This window comes from Vigna umbellata, chromosome 7 (assembly GCF_029865625.1).
Source record: "Vigna umbellata cultivar VRB3 chromosome 7, Vumbellata_1.0, whole genome shotgun sequence".
In the NCBI taxonomy this organism is placed as follows: Eukaryota; Viridiplantae; Streptophyta; class Magnoliopsida; order Fabales; family Fabaceae; genus Vigna; species Vigna umbellata.
The window spans coordinates 22474408-22497067 of record NC_142171.1 but is presented as its reverse complement, the minus strand read 5'-3'; the positions used below and the strand labels follow the sequence as shown (position 1 = coordinate 22497067).

Here is a 22660-nt window from a genome sequence, read left to right as displayed (position 1 = left end):
TTCTAATTGTTTTGTAATCGATTTATGTACAAAACATGGATGATGCTCAACCAAATCGTTCATGGATGTACGATAGGTGTCATAGAGGAAGAGGTGCTTTGGAAGAGTCTTTTGTATTGGGTGTTGAAGAGTTTATAAGTAAAGCTTGTGAACAAGAACGTTATCGTAGAGACGGGGGTCTTCGATGTCCATGTTTAAAGTGCGATTGTACAAAGATTCTGCACGAAAGAGTTGTGAAGGTTCACCTTTACAAGAACGGCTTCAAGCCTAATTATTTCATTTGGGAGGATCATGGGGAAAGAATGCTAGAAGATGATGTACAAAATCATGAAAGTTGGATGGCTGTAGAGACGGAACGTGGTCAAATTAACCAATTTCAAACAATGGAAGACATGGTGCATGATGCTCTTAGGCAAAATGAGTCATGTCAAGCATCTACTTCTAATAACATTGAAGAGGCTCCGAATGAAGAAACACAAAGGTTTTTTAATTCTTTGTTGGATGCAAACCAACCGTTGTATGAAGGAGCATCAGACTCGAAATTATCAATGTGTGTCAGACTATTAGCTTGCAAGTCAAATTGGAATATTCCTAACCAATGCATAGATTTTATTGCAAAAATAGTTATGGATGCAACACCCATCAAATTAGGTTTGCCTAAAACATACTACGATGCAAAAAAGTGTGTATCAAAGTTGGGATTACAATCGCAGAAGATTGATTGTTGCGTGGATGGTTGCATGCTCTTCTATGATAATGAATATGGTAAGAATGATGGCGCGTTGCTTGAATGCAAATTTTGTGGAAAGCCAAGATATCAACCACGTAACATGGGAGCAACTACTACAAAGCAAGTTCCTATGAAATCAATGTTTTATTTGCCATTAATTCCTAGACTACAAAGAATGTATGCCTCAACACAAACTGCACGACAAATGACTTGGCACTATCAGAACATGTCGACGAATGGTGTATTGCGTCATCCATGCGATGGAGAGGCTTGGAAGCACTTTGATAGAGTATATCCTGACTTTGGTACCGAGCCACGCAGTGTACGACTCAGTTTATGCTCTGACGGTTTTAACCCATATGTACAGGCATCAAATATACCATATTCATGTTAGCCAGTTATTGTCACCCCTTATAATCTTCCTCCAGAAATGTGCATGTCTAAACCTTACATGTTCTTGACATGTCTCATTCCCGGGCCATTCAATCCAAAGGTTGGCATAGATGTGTACTTAGAGCCCTTGATAGACGAATTGAAGAAGCTGTGGACGGGTGTCATAACATATGATATTTCAAGGAAACAAAACTTTATTTTGAGGGTCATGCTGATGTGGACAATTAATGATTTTCCTGCTCATGGTATGTTGTCCGGCTGGAGCACTCATGGTAAACTGGCATGCCCACATTGTATGGAACATACAAAGGCTTTTAGATTATATCATGGGGCAAAAAATTCGTGGTTTGACTCCCATCGGAGGTTTTTACCGAATGACCATGCCTTTAGGAGGAATAGGAATGCTTTCAAGAAGGGGGAAGTGGAGATGGATGACGCACCACCATATCTTACGGGAGCAGAAGTTTGGAATAGAATCAATGGTTATCCTAAAATAATTGAAAATGGTGCACCAAGAATTGATGGATACGGTGAGTGGCATAATTGGACAAAAAAAAGCATCTTTTGGGATCTACCCTATTGGAAGGATAATTTGTTAAGGCATAATCTTGATTTCATGCACATTGAGAAAAATTTCTTTGACAACATCTTTAATACTGTGATGAATGTTGTGGGGAAGACAAAAGACAATGAGAAGGCCCGAATGGATATAGCTTTGTACTGTAGACGAAAAGATTTGGAGCTAAAAAGGCATACCAACGGAAACATGTATAAGCCAAAAGCAAATTATACACTTTCAGCAGATCAAATAAAAGAAGTCTGTCATTGGGTAAAAGCTCTTAGGATGCCGGATGGATATTCTTCTAACTTGTCAAGGTGGGTTGATGTGAATAGGGGAAAGCTCATTGGGATGAAAAGCCATGACTGCCATGTGTTTATGGAATGCTTACTTCCTATTGCGTTTAGTTCTTTACCGTCTCATGTTCTCAATCCCATTACTGAGATAAGTCATTTCTTTAGAGATTTGTGTTCTACTACATTGAACAAGGATGACCTAGCGAAGATGGAAGAAAACATTCCTCTCATTCTGTGCAAGATGGAGAGAATATTTCCTCCTTCATTCTTTGATTCTATGGAACATCTCCCTATCCATCTTCCATATGAGGCACGACTTGGTGGACCAGTCCACTATAGGTGGATGTACCCATTTGAAAGGTGACAATATGACATCTTATCGTTCAATTTACTAGGCATAATTCAAAAATCCTAACATATCAGTTTCAAATTTGTAGGTTCATGGGATATGCTAAACGTTCAGTAAAGAATAAAGCTAGGGTTGAAGGATCTATTTGCGCATCATACTTGCACAGAGAAACAACTCATTTTTGTTCCCACTATTTCAAACACTTCATGTTAACACCACAAAGCAGTAGAAATGAAGTAGACATTCAAATAGAAAGCCTAACGACAACATTATCAGTGTTTGACCAACCTAGCCGTCATTCTGGGAGGGAATCAACACATTGGCTAAGTGATGAAGAATTGAGATCAGCTCATGTTCATGTATTGATCAATTGCAATGAAGTTGAACCTTACCTTCAGTAAGCCTCCAAAATCAATTATATTACCCATCGGAGGTTTTTTCATTTGATTACATGCATTGTCTTTGATCTAATCTCGTCATACTTGTCAACAGGTCATTCTTACATACCTATCAACTATCTGAGTCAAACAGTTCGACATACATACATGCTAATTTCCCATTGTGGTTCAGGCAAAAAGTACGACTTCCTATCATTCTAACACATTCATTTCTTCCTTAATTCTTTAATCATTACATTGTTGAATAGGTTGATATCCTGAATGGTTGTAGGTTCATAGCGATCCTTTAAGTGTGAGGAACCAACATCTTAGAGATTTATCACTTGGTCCTTTAAGGTGTGTAAAGGAATGACATACATTCTTTGCTAATGGATACAAATTTCATACCCATGCATGGAGTCAGGGCAAGAAGACAATAAATAGTGGGGTTCATGTTAAAGGGCTAACAGAAGGAGGTCAAGATGATTTCTATGGTGTCATTAAACACATTTATGAGTTGGAATACAATTCAACAACCACAGAAAAGAAAATTGTATTATTTTATTGTGATTGGTTTGATCCATCGAGAGTAGGTACAAGGGTGGATTCAAAGTATGGCATTGTGGATATTCGAATGGATAAAAGATATGTGTTGTTTGATCCTTTTATAATTGCACATAATGTACAAGTGTATTATGTACCATATCCTACATCACGCACGGACAAACGAGGTTGGTGTGTTGCGATAAAAACGAAGCCTAGAGGTCGCATTGATTCGAATGATGTAGAAGCCGATGTGCCATACCAAGTGGAGGAAATGTCAAATGTTAATGACGTCATTGACGTTGAAGAAGTAGTCCGATTACAAGATGTAGACGCTGGTCTTGAAGAAGTGAACCCTAACAATATTTCATCATTTCAAGGGCAGATAGATGAAGATACAACGGAATCAGAAGAATACAATGCAGAGAAACAGGGTGAAGATGACAATGAAGATGAATTTCATAGTTCTAGCACTGAATAGAGCTAGGGTGTGTTCCTCCTTATTTTTGTTGCATTTATAATGTTGTCCACAATCTTAAGTTCTTATGAATGTAAGTCTTAACATTAAACATTTACTAATAGAGTTTTATTGCAAATACCTCAGTTATAAGGGCCAACTTTTGAACATAATCTTTACCATGAAATAAAGGCTCCCTTCTAATTATCTCCATTAAAATACAACCAACCGACCAAAAATAAACAGGCGCAGTATATTCTGAACAATTCAAAAATCCTTGATACAGCTGTCGCGGCCGATCAAATTTGATTGCATAAAATAATGCAGTACAGTGCTAGGAAGTGACTCCTAGGTCGTCTCACAAGGACCAATTGTGGTTTAGTTTTAGGTCAACACATAGGGGGGTTTCGTAAACAGAAGTAGCACTAAATGACCAATTTAACAATTCCATTTTCTAATTACCATTCTTGATCATTTTTCTATTAATAACAACTTTCTAATATCATGTTAGTAGTTAGTAGTCAACTCAGTTTCCAACTAATCCAAATTAAAGCTAGTGGACTCACAAGCTATACTAGCACTTACTATCTTTACAACACTTAGTCACCCCCAAAAGTTCATTTAAGAAAAACAATCTTGTTATCTTACCACTTGGATTAAGTTATATACTTCTCCATTTCCATTTTCTTTGAGAAATAAATTTAACTATCATGGCAGCAAAATTTAAGAAAAATTATCTACTGATATTTATATACGGATTTTGATTCGTACGTAACACAGATATTACATACGGATCATAAAAAATAAGTTACATACGGATTTTATCTACTGATATTTTCGTATATAAAATTCGTATATAATGTTGGCGCGTTTAAGCGGGAACTTTATCTAAGGATATTATCCGTATATAATCATTTAAAATCCATATGTAATTCGAAAATACATTATCTACCGATATTATATACGGAATGTTAAAATAAATTATTAAAAATTAATAAAAAGTAAAACTTAAAATGTAGGTTTTGGTTGTTTTGTGCTTGGACATTTTCATTTGCCTCCGTGGTTAAAAAGCCCTAGGGTTTTAGGAAGGAGAGCGAGGAGTGTGACGACGACACCATCTACCTCTCCGCTGCCTCTTCCCTCGGTTCCCTCAACCAACACTCTGACTCTATCACCGCCCTCTCCTTTTACGCCCTTCTCAATCTCCCTTTTTCCTGCAACCTCATCTTCACCGATCTTACCACGCTCTTCGTCCACCGGTACGCCGCTATCAACGACCTCGCTCTGCACCCGTCCGGTGAGTGTGCCCTCACCGTTGCTCGTGACAACTGCCTCACCATCTTTAACCTCATTCGCGGCAGTCACAACTACTGCTTGCGCCTCGACAAGGAATTGTGCTTCTTCAAATTCTTCAAATTGGAATGCTCCAAGCCCGTTTTCTGCGCTGCTCCTGTTAGGATATGTGCTTCTTCAAATTCTTTCTCTGTTTTCTCGGATTATCATCGAATATCAAGTTGGTTATTTTTATTTTCTCTATTTCTTTTGGTGTTGCTGATTTGTCTTGTATGTTTAAAAATTCTAGGGTTTAGGTAGCGTTTGATTTGGTGAAGAAAGTTTGGTATATTGTCACTTGTTAAGTTTTTCGGGCGCATAATACTTGTTAAGTTTCATGGGATTCTTGTAGTGCATTTTTAGGAGATCTCCATTGAGCTACCGATGTTGCGTTTAGGGAAGATTCAGAGGGCTTTTAAGGTATGTTTTGTTTTATGCGTTTGTGATTGAGAATATTATTGAATGAATCACAAATGCAAGAATGTTTCTTGTTTTGTTCTATTCTAATTTTTAAATGCAAATTCTATGTATAGAGTGATGATGAGAATGTATAAGATGTGGATATGTAAACTAATCCAATCTATAATAATACCTAAAATGTGAAGAGAAACAAACTCTACAAACATGTTTGATGAAATTCGTAGGAGAAGCTTAAATGCACTCTAGGTTTTTGATGAAATGATTGTATGAATGTTCATGGAATTATGTAATGGGGAGAGATTGGTTTGTATCAATTTCTCCCAATTTCTGTTTTGAAGGCTGCTGCTTCACCATGGCAGCCACCCATTTGTACGTATTAAGTTTATTTAAACCATTTTATGTGCCTGACCCTTGTCACAAGTTGTGTTTTTTTACACTTTGATCTATTGTGGTTCTCATCCACATCAGGGTCAGTGTAACTTATAAGCAAGGAATCAAGTTATACATAATCAGTTCAAGATTGAATTAGAAGCAAAGGTTGTGTCGAGATGCAGAAGTGAATTGGAAACATGTTTCAATAGTGGAAGGGAGGATTTTAATTGTTTAGAGTGTGACAATAGCAGGGCGAGGCATTCTGTCATGTTGCCTCATGCACATTCTGTCATGTAGCCTTATACTTTTAGTTTAGAGTGTGACCATAGCAGGGAGAGGCACTTTTTAATTTTGAACTTTGATTCAACTTTTGCTCTTTTATGATAGAAGTGGAAGCGGATACATCACTCAAGATGAGCTTCAAAAAGCCTGTGAAATGTATGCTTTGAGGAAATCATTCAAGAAGTTGATCAAAATAATGTGAGTAAATTTTACATTTATATAACGTTTAGTATCAAATAAAAGAAATCATAATTCTTAAAGAATAATGTGCCTGTTATAAGTTCTTTCTTTTATATTTTCATCTTTTTTATTTTAAGGGTTTTATGTGAAGTATATTTTAAACTTATCACTTTAATATATAAAGACAAAATGATGTTTCTAACTATTTGCAGAAATTGAAGATGGTCCCATATGTGCTCAACTTTTTGTGCCTGTAAATGCCAATCTGCTCCCAAATAGTGAGGTAATTCCTTGCTTGGAACTCATGTCCTGGCTGAGAATATTAAAAGAAATCTAATCAAAGCATTTGGTGATAAAATTTTCCATTATAAATCCGTAATAATTAATCTCCTCTAACATCTTAACTCAAACATAGATGCATGGAATAATTCCACATATCTTAAAAGTTACCTTTTAACCAATTGACAATCGTCTGTCCTCCCAATCTTAAAATCCACCTTTTTCACTATATAGGTTATAATTGCCAGAGTTAGAGTTAAATTGTGAGATTGTTGGATTATAAATATAGAAGTCCAAAGGAAAAATACATGTTGAATTCAAATAGTAAAAAAGACAATCTGTATAGCTTGAAACTAATCCGATAAAATGGTGTCCCCACCACATCTCATAACCCATAAACTTTAACAGTAGCATTTAATCATTGTAATTTGCTTTTCTAAAAGTCACTAGTAAATCCAAAGTAAGTCATGACATCTCACGTTATTGAAGAGACAAGATAAAATGAGCACTACCTCATTTCTAAACTAGAAGCTATTTCAAATTTAGGATTCCCTGTATACTATTAAACCCATAAAATATTATCACATACAAGATAAGGATATTTTTATCCTATGGCAAGCAAGGATTTTGAAATTATTGTCTACCTACAATATTGTATATATCATAAAAGGCTTAGAATATCCTAATAATACTTTATTATAATTATAAATTTTACTTTTTTAGATAAAAAAAAAATCTACCATGAATAATAAGAATAGAAGGAACTAGAGTTGCTTAAATATTAAAAGTGAGTCAGGATTACTATTATGTTCGATTCGTAACTTTTCAAAATTTGATATTTTATATTGGTGTTTTTAGAATCAATATGGTGGACTAATAAAAGTGAGATAAAGTGGGTAACTCGTAAACTCTTTATTTTTATTAAATTAAAAATAAAAAATCAAATTAGTAACTTTTTATTTTTTTTACTACAGGCATGTCAACCAGCAAATGGTGACAAAGTGGTCTTCTGCAAGCTAATATGGGTCCAAGCCGCAACATACCAAGGTAAGTTGAACTATATATGACAATTATTTTAGTTTATAATCATTATTTGTTAATGGAATTTGAGATCACGTTTATAATCATTATTCATAAATGATATTGGATTGGTTTTAGGCTTGTTAGTTATCTTGTAAGTTCATAATGAACTGTCATCATTATATTATGATGGATGCAAATCCTTACCTTAAATATTTTTGTGATGAAAACATGTTGGTTGGTGTGAGACACTATGATAAGAGTTGGAGAATGAGAAACATACAACCAGCTTAGCAGAATGAAGAACAATGCCTTTTCTGAAGAATACCAAGGTTCTTTCCTTCATGACAAGCAAACAAATCTAGAAGATGAGCATGACAAGATATTCATAGTACATGGAGTCTCTAGAAGCAAAAGAGAAGCAAGTGATACTTTTGTAGTCTTAGCTGATCTAATAAATCTACTAGTGTCTAGTATGGTATTTATCATTGTAAATGATTTTGACATAGTACCAACTTAGATTGATAAGTTTGTTTATTATGAGTATATATTAAAATTGTGGCTGTTGAATAGTAACACAGTATAATAGATTCATTAATGTAATTGTTTGAGTTTCTTAAAGAAAAAGAGTTGTATTTGTTTATTTGAATTCTATTTATAAAAGATAATCAATTCTTACTATTTGAAAATTTGGATAGTGTTTTACTTTTATTTGTTATATGAAACTTTTAATTATTTAGTGTAGATGTGGAATCACCATTTTTTTTTTATAAAATTGCACTTTACATACGGATTTTTCCGTATATAATTACATACAGATTTTATATACGAATTTTTTCGTATATAATTACATACGGATTTTATATACGGATTTTTACATACAGATTTTATATACGGATTTTTCCGTATATAAATTACATACGAATATATCCGTATATAACTTAGCTACGCCTTTTTTATATACGGATTTTTTACCGTATGTAATCTGTATGTAACATTATGTTATATATGGATTTTGGACATTATATACGGATTTTGGCCGTATATAATTGCAATTTTTCTTGTAGTGGGTAACCTCAAATGTAATAAAAACCCAAGACTTGAGTTTCAGTGTTTAGCATTTGAGTTAATCCAAAGTATTAGTTTCCTGTCAATTGCCAAAGATGTCTATTAGTTACTTGTCAATCTGAACTTAGAGATTCTAAGTTGAATTTGAATTTGGCTGGTTATTCGGATATGTCTCTTTTTGGTGGTTGAGAATATTAATCGTACATAAATAAATCTCACATAACTAATTCCAAATCTTGCTGAAAAATTCTTAGCAAATACTTTACCTGCGAAAACTACTGTGAAAAACTATTCACGTGATTCCATATGTTCTACCAAGTTCCACACATCACAATCACAATATTATATTATCTTGCTGAAAAATTCTTGGCAAATACCTTTATCACAATCACAATATTATATTATCTCACAAGTTGGTTACAGAATAGAGTTTTATTGCATTTATCTCTGATTGTACTATTTCTAAATTTTCTTTTCTTCTATTGTATAAAAATATATATTATGTTCAAGAATATGGCATCAGGTCCTTCTGGCCCTCCTATTCCACCTTCAGGAAATTCTGATAAGGGCAAGGGGAAGAAATCTTACGTAGTGAAGTTGATGACACGTTTCAATAATGAAATTGGTTCAACCAGTCAACCAACTACACCTACCTCTACCGCTACTGGTAGATCTGTTCCACCTCCATTAGTTGTTCCTGCCTTCACTCCCACTCCACATTAAGTTCCTACATCTTCACCTACCTCTATTGGTACATCTCTTCCACCTCCAATACAAGTGCCTGGCTTGACACCCACTCCATACCAAGTGCCTCCTTATCTTCAGGCTTCACTCTCTCCCAATGTTGGTTCTAACCCATCAACTCCCAGAAATATTGCAGCATCACCTGGTATAGAGGATGCAGATCCACATTCTAGTTCAACCGCCAATAGCATGGAAGAATGTTCCAATAGTCGTCCAATGATTACACCCGTTGGAGGAGGGTAAGAAAAAAAATAACTCAATTAATATATACACAATTCATTGTTGTATTATTGTAATGTTTGAGTTTAATTTTGTTTTAGGTTTTATCCTACAAAAACTGCATCTAAGACAATCACAGCCACCATCAAGGAACAATTTGATGAGCCATGGATAACATGGGGTGCAATCCCTAAGTCAACCAGAGATGTCTTCTTCGAACGTTTTAAGGTAAACACTTTTCATTCCTAATCCTGTTACAAGTCAATAGTTGGTGTCCTGCATTTAATTTATACTTTGAACTTGTTTACTTATTCAAACCTATTATTTCTAATATAACATAGAAGGGTTTCATGGAAGCCTGAAGATGAAGAAAAGGTCAAAAAAAATTATCACACCAAGGCATCTCATAGACTCTCAGAGATGTATAAAAAAGCTAGAACTCTAGGAAAAAGACCTGATTGGCTGGGGGACGATACTTGGAATGCTCTTTTGGAAAAGTGGAACATGCCACTTTATAGACAAAAGTGTGAAATGGCAAAGAAGAATCGGACATCTGAAAAGGGTGGTTGTTTGCACACTAGAGGATCTATAAGCGTGCATGAGCATGTTATTCGTTTGGTATATAACTTGTACATTTTTTTTCTTATATTTGTAATCATAAACTTTACAAATATTTATTAACAACTCCTTTTGTTTGCAGTCACAAGAGCTTGATCGGTCTGTGCATGTTGATGAAATATTTCAGCAGACACATATTCGTCAATCAACAGGAGAATTTGTGGACCAAAGGTCTAGGCGGACCCATGTAAGTTTGTACTAACTCTATCACATTATAAATTTTCATTTTTTAAACCTCATGTGTAATGATAATATTTATTCATTTAACAGGAACAATTTGTTGCAAAATTTTCTCAAATTAGATCTGAGACTGCATCTGTTGGTGTCTCAACATCTTCTCCTCTAGACCTTGCGGAGGAGGAAAGATTGAGAAACCGATGTTGGTTAGAGGCTGCTGGTGGAAAATACAAGGGACGCGTATACGGCATTGGAAATGTCACTTCCCAAGATGACTGTGTTGATAGTTACATCCAACAGACACAGGCATCTTCTACTGCTCAACCTCAAAATTCAGAAGAAATTCTTAACCTGAAATCGCAGTTACAACAATATGGTCAGGAGCTTCAAAAGTTTGAAGGCTTTATTGGCGTCCTCCTGCCATTCCTTCCGCCTTCAGCAGTCGCGGCTGCACAACAATTTTTAAACCTTCAAAATCCTCAAGTTCAAAATGACGTACCCAATATAGTCCAACCAGAACAGCAACCTCCAGAACAGCAACCACCACACCAGCAACCACCACATGAACAACCACAAGATGGAAATGATGATTACATGCATTATTAGGCATTTTATAGAACTTATTTCCATTACTGTTGAACTTATTTAGAACCACAACTACAATCTGTTTATGAACTTACCAAATGTTGTAGTTATATTTACATTATACAATATTTATGTATTCATATACAATGTTTTCTTTGTGGATTAAGTGTATCTGAAAACCTTATTAAATTTATATGTCAATGTGCAATGTATAATGTCCAGGTTTGCTTGTAACAATGTTGAATGTTCACTATAATGTCCAGGTCTGCTTGTATATTGTGCATGGGGAACTGCTATATACATAGAATTTATTTAGCTCTTGTTAAACCATTATATACGGATATATCCGTATATAATTTCCGTATATAAGTTATATACGGATTTATCCGTATATAAGTTATATACAGAAATATCCGTATATAACTTATATACAGAAATTATATACAGATTTATCCGTATATAAGTTATATATGGAAATATCCGTATATAATTTCCATATATAAGTTATATACGGATATTTCCGTATATAACTTATATACAGATAAATCCGTATATAATTTCCGTATATAAGTTATATACGGATATTTCCGTATATAACTTATATACGAATAAATCCGTATATAATTTTCGTATATAAGTTATATACGGATAAATCCGTATGTAAACTTAGCTACGATGGTATTATATACGGATTTTTGTCCGTATGTAATCCGTATATAAACACAGAATATATACGGATTTTGGGTCTTATATACGGATTTTTGCTGTATGTAATACACTTTTTTCTTGTAGTGGTTTGTGAGGCGTACACGTGGATGTCTGACCAGCAAAAGGTACATGCAGTACTTTAATTATTTTATTTTGCATACTTTATTAATCATGTGTGTTTGATTAAATAATTGATCTTGGCAGGGGTTGGTGCCAGCTATCCAAGAGCTTTTGCCTAGGGCAGAACAAAGATTTTGCATCATGCACCTTTATGCTAACTTTAGGAAAAGATTTTCTGGTCAGATATTGAAGAATTTGATGTGGAGGGCTGCCACAAGCACATACCCCCAAGCTTGGGAGAGAGATGTTGAATATCAGAGCAGTGAATGAAGAAGCATATAAATACCTCATAGCCATTCCCCCAAGGTACATTCTTTCCATTACATGCACAAAGATTCTGCATTACTCATGTTTGGTAACTCATTTTCTTCATTCTCGTGCAATAGGTATTGGTCAAGAAGTAGGTTCAGAACTCAAGCAATGTGTGATACTTTGGATAACAACATCAGTGAAGGATTCAACAGTGTTCTTGTGCAGTCCAGGGGAAAACCCATTATAACCATGCTGGAGGATATTAGACTGTATTTGATGAAAAGATGGGCCACGAACAGAACGAAGGTGGCAGATATGGATTTCAATGTCTGTCCAAAGATCAAAAATAAACTTATGAAGGAATGTAATTTGTCAAGATATTGGATCCCAAGGTAATATTGTTCTTCTGCCTTATTTATGTTCATATCCAGTTGTTCTTGTGCCTTATTTATGTTCATATCCAACTGTTGATGTGCCTTATTTATGTTCATTTATTCAGCTGGTCTGCAAGAAGGATTTTTGAGGTTAGGCATGTTTCAATCATTGGGAATAAGTTCACAGTGGACGTGGACAATGAAGAATGCAGCTGTAGGAAGTGGATGATCAGTGGCATCCCATGTTGTCATGCAGTTGCATCAATGAACTATTCAAATGTAGATCCAGAAAGTTTTATACCAATTTGGTTCAGGAAATCCACATATGAAGAAGCATATGCGTCCATCATCTATCCTGTGAATGGCCACCTCCTATAGGAAAAAACTAGTTCTCCTGATGTACTGCCACCACTTAAGAGGAACATGCCTGGGAGACCAAAGAAAAAAAGAAGAATGGAGCCATGGGAGCTAACGAAAGATGGGACCCAAATGAGTGTTGGTGGGCAGCGAAAGAGATGTAGCATCTGCCGTGAATTGGGGCACAACAAAAAAATGTGCCCTTTACGTCCAGCCATCATCGAACCAACAGAACCAGCACAGGCACAAAGTTCACAACCCATTGCACCTTCACAGCCATCAAGTCCCCAATCTCCTCAACCACCACAACCAAGTCAAGATTCCATCCGAGATTTAAGTCAGCCAATACAAAGGCAAAAGTTAAATATTAGAAGAAAAGATCCATAGATTTATATGAAAATTTGGATGTATTTGGATGTATTTTGTACTCTTATTAAGTACTTTAATTGTGTATGTTGAATTCTTATTAAGCACTTTCATTGTCTGTGTTGAATTCTTATCAAGCACTTTCATTGTGTATGTTGAATTCTTATTAAGCACTTTAATTAAATATCTTATTATAGTTGTACTGATATTATGTTGTGATATTTGGAAGTAGTGATATTATGTAATTATATATGTTTTTTGCCAGGTATCCTTAATATGTATTATAGTAATATAGTAAGGGACCACCTTGAACAATTTTTAAAGGAAAAAGGGACCATCGTGAACAATTTTTAAAGCAAAGGGGGACCACAATTAACATTTTTAAAGCAAAGGGGGGACTAAAACGAACTTTATTGCACGAACACAGATTGTTCACTCATATTACAACAACTGATATTACATCAACAAAACATGATGCTAAACACCTAAGCCATTACATGAACAAAACATAAATTGCACATTGCACACCTAAGATCAAGCTAAACACAACCACAATGTCATAATGTTCAGCACAATAACAGTAAACACAACTCCAAGTAAGAACTTTATCCTTCTCTGCAACTCTTTGACATTATTTTCCAGATCAAATATCCTGTTGCTTTGTCTCACAATTGTACCATCTCTATCATCAGCATTGTCCTCAAAACACCACTTGAAAAAATTACATGACATCCCACTTGAAAATCCACCCTATTATTCACCAAGAACACAAAAATGTTAAAACACATAAAATCCAATACACATAAAAGTCACTACGGTATTTAAAACACCTTGTAATGGCGACATCCCCAAAATTTCCTCCCAGCATTCCTTGAAGTTCTAGCAACTTTCATTACAGCAATATCACCACAGTGGCAAATAGGGGTTATCCCAACTCCGCTGGAAACATCACCGTGTGAGGATTGCGAAAATCCTTTGGATGTTGCCTTCGAACAGGAAGAACAACTTTGTGATGAAGTCATCCCTAACCCTAAACCTTTGCTTTTAAATTTTAGAACAACAGTACCACGAATGTCCAACAACCCTAACCTTTGCTTTTAGATTTGAGAACAAATGTAGCACGAATCACCAACAACCCTAACTTTGCTTTTTAATTTGGGAAAAACAACCATGAATCCTTTGCTTTCAGGATGAATCAACAATTCATAGTGCCACCTCAACTAAAAATGTACAACTCATCAGTTTTGTGCCAGCTGGGCAGCTGTGCCGTTAATCTTTTTAACGCCGTAACCAAAAAGGACTAACGTGCATCGTTTTTGCGAGAAGTAGGATGTAGTGAACTTTTGAAAAAAAGGAGGACCACTTTGAACAGGCCCTACGAAAAGAGGGACCAAAATACGTATTAAACCTTAATTAATTGTTGGTGATCTACATTTTGTGTAACGGTCGGCTTGAAACCCCGTGTTGCTTGCGTATCCTTTTGCATTGTTCGACAACCTTGTCAAAGAATAAAAATTTGTCAAAAAAGAAAATTTTTGTCAATTAGTAATAATTTCCTTTGATAAATATTAAACATCGCTTTGGACAATTAAAATGCATTTTTCTTCCAATAACAAATTGAAGTAAATATTAGCAAGTTAAATGTTATATATATTGAGGATTATATTGGATTTTAATTTGCTTTGAAGTTATCTAAAAAAACATTATATCTTTCCATAAAATACTAACCATGTTGGTATGTTGGAAAGTTTTACAATAAAAGTTAGAGATAATGATAGTTTATATACACCTTTATCCTTTTATTTCTTAATATCTTTCAATATATTATTTTAATGATTAAAACATACCAAAACATAAAGTTGTAAAATAGACAAGGTTACTCTGGTCTTATAATTGACGAATCGGGTAAGGCGGCAGACTGCATGAAATGGATCGAGCGGTTGATATGCAAGAAAGCACACTATTATAAAAGTGGTTTTTTATACCTATTAAAAAAGGTTTTTTATAATTATTTTTGAGTAGGTATAGAAGCAAGGGGTATAGAAAGTTTACGATTTTTTATACCTAATCTTGAATCGGTGCAAAAAGTTTTAGTTTTTATACCTGTGTTGTTCATAATTGGTATAAAAGTCTTATATTTATACCTGGTACTATGGGAGCAGGTATAAAAAGTCATACTCGTTGCTAGAGAGAAATTTTTCTTTTTATTCCTACTAGTACTTTGGATATTTTTGTATGATGAAACTTTTGGTTTTAGCATCTACTTTTGGATGCTAGGTGGTTAGGTATCTACTAAAGGATACTAGGTTTGTTACACTTACTGATGGGTGTTGGTAAGAAAGGTTTTCACCTACTGATGGGTGTTGGTGGATTTTGGGTCAGGCTCGTGACATTAAACAAGCGCTACATGGGAGGCAACCCAGTTGATTTACTTCATGTTGTTTGTTTATTTCTGCTTTAGTTGCATGATAGCGATTAAATGTTTGAGTGAGGTAAGAAATTAAATGCTTGGAGTGAGTAAGAGGCATGAGTATAGGACACCTAGGGTGAGCTAGGAAGAAGGAGAAGAAGTCACGCAGATGCCGCTCAGCGGTAATTTCCGCTGAGCGGTAATACTGCAGACTTGGGATTTTATTGTTTGGTGCATATGGACTCAGCGAGAGTAGGGCCCATTAGGGTATTTTTATATCCTAGGGTGCGGTTTTGCTTCTATTTTCAAATCTACTTCTTCACACACACTCTCAAGCATTTTTCTAAGAGTTCTCTCCACCTTTCCCTCTTCCCCCTTTATAAAATCTCACTTTCACTCACTTTCTCACTAGGGTTCCATTCAAGTTTGGGGTTTAGTGAGAGCCCTACAATTGGGGGATGCTTTCCTCAAATTCCTAAAGCATTTTTCATTCATCTAGCATCTCCACCCAAGTAAATTCAAGTAATTTTAATTCTAGGGTTCTTGAAAGCATGAAATTATATGAACATAAGCATGATTCTTTAGGGATTTTGATTTTTATGCATGATTTGATGAATTCATTGTTGTTTGAACCGATTAAAATGCTTGATTTGGATCTGGAACTAAGAATATTGCATAAGGGTGGAGATTAGGAAGTGTTAAAAGCAAAATTTTCAAATTCTACAGAATCGCTGCTCAACAGAAATTTCCCCTAAGCGCAATTCTGGCAGAAGTGATTTTCTTGGCTCTTTGCTTGTTGGTTTGCTTGTTGGTTGCACTAAGGGGCTCTGTTTGCCCTCAACGGTGGTTGGGCACAGTTTTGGGGTGTTGTTTATGGTTTTCTAATGATTAACAACATGTATTTTGGTTTTATGAATTTTGTTTGATGTAGGGATGACATCCTCTTCAGGTAAGAGATTCAAGACTACTGCTTCCAAGAGGAAGGATGGGGAACCAGAACACACCCATTCTAGATAGTTCCTTTCTCGCAAGCATGAAAAGCACTTCAAGATTGTTCAAAATAGGAGGCTCCTAATGGAAAGGAAAGCTGGAATGATTCCTAATTTTGCTCCACAAGTTGGAGAGCAATTGGTGAGCAGGAATTGGAGGAGATTAGCCACATACCCTGCACCAGCTAACATAGCAGTGGTAAAAGAATTTTACACCAATGCAAGGAGGTTGGGTAATCATCCTGATGAAGAATACTTGAGTTATGTTAGAGGCCACGCCATTCGGTATGATCCTGATTCTATCAATAGATTTTTAGATACTGAATGGGTTAGTAAGCAGTGTCAGTTCACTCTATGCATGGAGGAAGGAACTGATTTTGATGATGTGGAGAGTGTTCTATGTGTGTACTTGGAGGACAATTCCAAAGGAACAAAAATGATGTAGTGGTGACCATTAGGAGGACTGATTTAACTCCTCTAGCAAAGTATTGGATGACATTCTCCCATGCCAACATTCAACCATGATCTCATGTTTCAAACATCACTGTCTGCAGGGTACTCCTTCTATACTGTGTGATCAGAGATATGAGCATTAACATTGGTCAGGTGATAGCCAATGAGATACAGGTGTGTGCCAACACTATGAACAACAAGGCACCTTTGGGACATCCCTCCTTGATTATGCACCTATGTGAGGTAGCTGGGGTGAATATTTCAGCCCCACCATTTGAGAGACCAAGGAAAGCTATTGATGAGGCCTACTACAAACAATACTGCGGAGGTGAGGAGGAAGCTCAGCCAGTTCCACCATGTTGTCCTCACATAGGCAGAGGACTAGCACAGAGTCATGCATCTGTAGAGACTTATGAGGCAGAACCATTTCAGATGAGGGACATGTACATGTCTCTTATAAATGCTTAGATGCAATCCATACACAGAGGGCAGGTGACCAAAACTGAGATGATTATTGGAATATATAATACACCCCTAACACATAGGTGGACCATGGATGAGTTTCATAACGTGGTGGCATGGCTAGAGGAGCAAGCCCAAGGTAGTAGAGCTGGAGTAGCTGAAGCTTCAGCTATGGAGGATGATGAAGATGAAGATGATGAGGACGCATTTGAAGATGCTGAGGATGATGAAGAGGAGGAAGGAACAAATGACAACACAGGCTGATGAGGAGCTGAGATAACATTTATTGATGGATGTTATCAGAATTGGAGCAGGATCTTTTCTATCTTTTATTTTGTACTGTTGAACTTATTTTCTTTGGTTTTTAGAATAGGGTTTGATGTACTCAATTTGAAACTTTGTTTGCTATGATGGTTTACTTGTGACTTTTGTGTGATAAGTAATGCTTGATGATGCTTTGATATTAATTGATGTTGAGAATGTTCACATTATATGCTGAAATACAAGTGGTTCACAAGCTTTTTGAACAAATGCATGATGTTGTGATTGTGATTATGAGGCTAAGCAGGATATGTATGTGGAATGGTTAAATGAGCCTATAATTGAGGATTTGAGATCCAAAGTTTTGATTGAATGCTATTACATTGAAAGCATGAATGATTTTTGCCTAGGTTTTCTATGATTGAATCACTTGCTTGTATGTGTCATATGATCAAGGCCATTTGTTATTAACCCTTTTTAGCCTAAATACATGATTCTAGCCAATTAAAAGAGAAAACTATGTGTTCTATCCTTTGAACCTTTAGCCTTGAACAAGATGTGAAAACCCTTTTGAAAAGAGCTTTACCTTGAGTTGAGTTGAAGATGTATTGTGGTATTGATAATTGTTCAAGTTTAGGGTTGTTGGGAAGTCTAGAAAGGGAAAATAACAAGCATTGAGCCAAGAGTTAAGCATGTGAAAATCAAAAGAAAAAGGAAGAAAAGAAAGAAAAAGAGAAGGGCTCAATGCAAAAGAAAGTTGAGAAGAAGGAAGAATGGTTTTATTTAGATGATTTACTTGACTCAAGGATTTTGTGATCTAGAAAAACCAATTTTCTTGTTAGCCCAGCCACATTATAAGCCATAGAAAAGTCCTTGTGATGACATTTACTTGTGAATGAGTTTGATTGTGATTAAATGAAAGGCAAAGTTAATTCATGTAACATTGTGATAGTAGAGTGAATGAGTGGCCTCTTATACACTTGTGTGTTTGAGTGGAACACTTTTTCTGGTAAGGAAAAATTCCATGAGCACATAATTTCATCTATGCTTAGTTGATTGATCATTCATGATAATAACATTTGTTGGATATTATGGGATTATGTGAACACTAAAGCATGTGTGCATCTTAACTAAATTCTTTGTGATGAGCTGATTTTAGTATTTACTTGTCTGAGAAAAGAAGTTTTGAATGTACTGAACCATTGTATGGATTGGTGGAAGATTGAGTTACATATTGTTTGCTTGACGACAAGCAAAGTTCTAAGTTTGGGGTTGATATAATAGTTGAAAAACTGTTATTTTTACACTTAAATTTGACCTTAAAGACAACCTTTATGACTTAGAAATTAGCTTGGAATCATGTTTTTGTTGAAGTTTTGGAAATAAGAGAGTGGAACAGTGTTTATGCTTGATTTCCTTGTTTTTGCAGGTTTTTGAGATGAATTGAGTAAAAGAAGTGAAGGAGCTAAGAGTTGGATTCAGAAAAGAAAGAAAAAGGGCATAAAAGGAAGAAGCCGCAAGTACCGCTCAGCACCATTTACCGCTAAGCGGCACTTTGAAGACCCGCAGTCACCGTTGAGGGGCAAAACTGCAGCTAAGGGGCAAAATAGCAGTCACGCGATTACCGCTGAACGGTATTTACCGCTAAGCGGCATTCTTATGAGCTTGGGCTCACTTTTCTGTAATTTTTAGAATACTATATAAGGTTTTAGTTAACCTAGGTCAATCATCTTTGGCTAGGACAAAGCAGAAACGCACTATTTCACTCCTTAGAGGAGGATTTTGGATGCTACAACTCCTTTCTCACCTTTCTAGGGTTTACTCTTCTACTCTTTCATTGTATTTCATCTAGTTTCACCATGAATATGGTGAACTAAACCTAAATTGTTGTTGGGGAATCAATGTAATCCTTTGAAGCTCTCATGTGTTGAACTTGTTCTTCAAGATCTTTTTTAAGATACATGCTTTCTTTCATTAATTGTTAGAGATATTCTTCTTTGCTCAAATGCTTGTGATGTTTCATTCATGTATGGCATAAATCTTATGATTTGTAAGTATCAGGAGATTTTGTACTCCTAAGGTTGGACGATTTGGGGATGTGACAACTCTCCTCTTCTCTCCTTAGGATTGTTATTGAGAGATATCTTACAAATCACGATCTGGGGAATTGTCCTAATAGTATTATAAACTTAGACATAGGAGTACGATGGTTGGTTGCCTTTAAGCTTTTGTGTTGTGTAATGCATGAATAATTGCTAGGGAGACAAGACATTGTAAACTAGTGATTATTTTGCATTTAAAATCTACAAGAGTTGGTTCTATAAGTCTTAGATAATCTATAATCAGATAATCTATTCAGTCAAATTCGTTTTGAACTATAACTAGTGATTAAAAAATTAAAACATATATTTTCAAACAAAGTTTACTAGTAGACTTCATATTAAAATTGTAGTATATACGAAAATGTTTGAGCACTAATAAAATGGTAAACAGTAACTTTGTATACCTAAAGAACGCATGCCTTACCTTGTTGTTGGTAGAACACCAAATAGACTACCAAGTTCACCAAGCAGTTGATTTTGGCCTACCAAGTTCACCAAGCAACTAGTAGTATCGACAATTGCAATACCTAGCACACAACGTGACAAGGGCCAAATGCATACCACAAACAAGGGCCAAACGCACACAACAACACACCACCATGCACTTACAAACCTATCACAATAGTGAAGCACGGTAGGACCAACCACAGCGAGGGCTTTCCCACCACAGACAAGAGCTTCAACCACGACGAACAACTTCAACAATGACCACCAGTGACACTGAACAACAACTTCACCCAACCACCTCGGTGACATCTTCAATAATGACAACGAGCGAACAAGTGCACAAGAACAATGACAACCACCGAAAGAGTGAACGAGCACAATGTCAACCAAAGAACCAGTGAACAAGAATGAAGGAGAAGGAGAACAAGTAAAGGAGAACGAGAATAAGAAAGTGAAGCCATAAAGGAGATATTAGATAGAATGTAGAATAATCTATACCGGTTATAATATCTAACCGGTACAAAAGGCAATTTATACTAGGTCTAATAGGTATAAAAACAACTTTCTATACCTGTTTTAATTGCAACCGGTATAGAACTTTTGTATTTTATTACAATTTTGTTACTTGTATATAAAAGTTTCTCATATTTACAATACTGTCACTACACCATTTTCAATATCTAGTGAATTTCAACAAGTATAAAAAATTATTATAAAAACTATATTTTTCACTAATGACAACAAAATTCAAAAAATTTTCAAATATAAGTTATACTATAGATTTAAAGTAAAATTTAAAAATGCCACGTGTCAAAATGCCACGTGGCAATGGCAGTGTGACATGGCATTGATAGTGCCACATGTCATTCTCAGGCCACGTGTCATTGCATTAGTCTCAATTTGGTCCTTGTATTTTTATTGTGTCTCAATTTAATCCTGTATTTTTATTTTGTCTCAATTTAGTCTTGATTTTGAAAATTAAACAATTTTTTCCCTCCTCAAATTCAAACAAAATTTAAATTGTATATAAATCTTAACAAATATTTTTATTAAAGTTAATATTTTTAATAAATATTTTTAACAAGATTAAGTGTAATTATATTTATATTTACTTAATCATATAAATGTTAATTATGTTACTTAAATATATCTATAAGGGTTTAAAAGAAAAGAGTGACATAACATGCTGGTGTGAATTTTTGTAGTGAAAGTTTCCATGGAAAATCATGAAAGAAGAAACTAGGTTTAATACCTATTTTGGTCCCTCGATTTTTAGGCTTTGTTCAAAGTTGTCCTCCTTTTTTTCAAAAGTTCACTAACATCCTACTTTTCACAAAAACGGTGCACGTTAGTCCTTTTTGCTTACGGCGTTAGAAAGATTAACGGCAGAGTTGCTTACCTGGCAAAACTGAATTAGCCGTACAGTTTATTACTACATGGCCTTCTCGGTTTTTCCCTCTTTCCGCTACTCTCTCCTTCCTTCGCCGCTGCACATCGTCTCCCTCCTCTTTGCCAAACCCTAACACCACCCTTCCATCCTCTACGCCAAATGCAAACCCTCCTATGACATCGACACCTTCTTCTTCGACAACGTCAACCCATTATAAGACATTGACTTCAACCCACTGGAGGCCCCGGAGGGATTTTTCGCCCCTCTTGCAGTGTATTTCTAAATTGTTTGTTTGTTTTGAGTGCGGGAAGGGCGGGGATATGGGGCACGGCGCAGTAGCGGAGAGAGCGGAGGCGTACGGGGCGACGACGATCTTGGTTTACGGCAACGGTGAAACACTGAGATTGGAAGATAGTGAGGTTTTTTATCCTAGTAAAACAAAATTGAATATAAACATAAATAAAAGTACGTTAAATTATTTTTGAAGCAATGTGCAATTAGGGATTAGTGTTTGGCAAGAGGGGAAAAGGGGATTAGGGTTTGGCGCGTGATTATGGATTTCACAGCGGAGAAGAAGGAATCAGAGAACAACAATGCCAATAATCCCGAAAACGCTCATCAAACATTAGATTCTTCTTCTCAGTTAACGTCGACACTTGATTCAAGCAGCAAAGAAACCGAAGAACAACAATCTCATGAACTCAAGGCTGGTCTTCACCCTCTGAAGGTTTTTCTCCCTCACTTTGTTTTTTTTTTGTTTCTTGGCAACTGAATTACAATATGATTGGTTAATGATGAAGATGAAGAAGTGTGATAAAGCTTTTGAGTGGAAAGAGGACTGCCACGTGGCACTCTCTTATTGGCTGAACTTGCCAACTAATTGGACTAATTGGACAGGTCATCTAATTTTGGGCAGTAGAGCAACTTTGCCGTTAGTATTTTAACGTCGTAAGCAAAAGGATCAACTTA

The 22660-nt window shown here is 35.6% G+C and overlaps 4 protein-coding genes and 1 long non-coding RNA gene across 6 annotated transcripts; all 5 read left to right on the top strand.

Annotated features, from left to right (window-relative positions):
* Positions 1–35: 35 nt before the first annotated feature.
* LOC148195434 (uncharacterized) lies at positions 36–1124 on the top strand. The gene has a single exon (XM_088095208.1). It carries the CDS (start codon positions 36–38, stop codon positions 1122–1124), a length of 1089 nt encoding a protein of 362 aa, XP_087951334.1.
* Positions 1125–1151: 27 nt separating this feature from the next.
* Positions 1152–2736, top strand: LOC148195433 (uncharacterized). Its single transcript, XM_088093768.1, has 2 exons — positions 1152–2338; positions 2416–2736. The coding sequence occupies exons 1-2, from the start codon at positions 1161–1163 to the stop codon at positions 2726–2728; spliced, it is 1491 nt and encodes a 496-aa protein (XP_087949894.1). The 5' UTR covers positions 1152–1160; the 3' UTR covers positions 2729–2736.
* A 2013-nt stretch (positions 2737–4749) lies between these two features.
* Positions 4750–8232, top strand: LOC148195432 (uncharacterized). 2 transcript variants are annotated; one of them, XR_015780593.1, is made up of 5 exons: positions 4750–5217; positions 5389–5456; positions 6216–6308; positions 6503–6573; positions 7544–8232. It is a non-coding gene; the product is annotated as an uncharacterized LOC148195432 (long non-coding RNA). The 2 variants fall into 2 exon arrangements; XR_015780592.1 differs by having other exon boundaries at positions 4750–5456.
* Positions 8233–9995: 1763 nt separating this feature from the next.
* Positions 9996–11166, top strand: LOC148195431 (uncharacterized). The gene is made up of 3 exons (XM_088093902.1): positions 9996–10238; positions 10321–10425; positions 10509–11166. Exons 1-3 carry the CDS (start codon positions 10041–10043, stop codon positions 11019–11021), a joined length of 816 nt encoding a protein of 271 aa, XP_087950028.1. The 5' UTR covers positions 9996–10040; the 3' UTR covers positions 11022–11166.
* A 906-nt stretch (positions 11167–12072) lies between these two features.
* Positions 12073–12832, top strand: LOC148195430 (uncharacterized). The gene is made up of 3 exons (XM_088095207.1): positions 12073–12134; positions 12215–12472; positions 12580–12832. The coding sequence occupies exons 1-3, from the start codon at positions 12073–12075 to the stop codon at positions 12830–12832; spliced, it is 573 nt and encodes a 190-aa protein (XP_087951333.1).
* The last annotated feature ends 9828 nt before the right edge of the window (positions 12833–22660 follow it).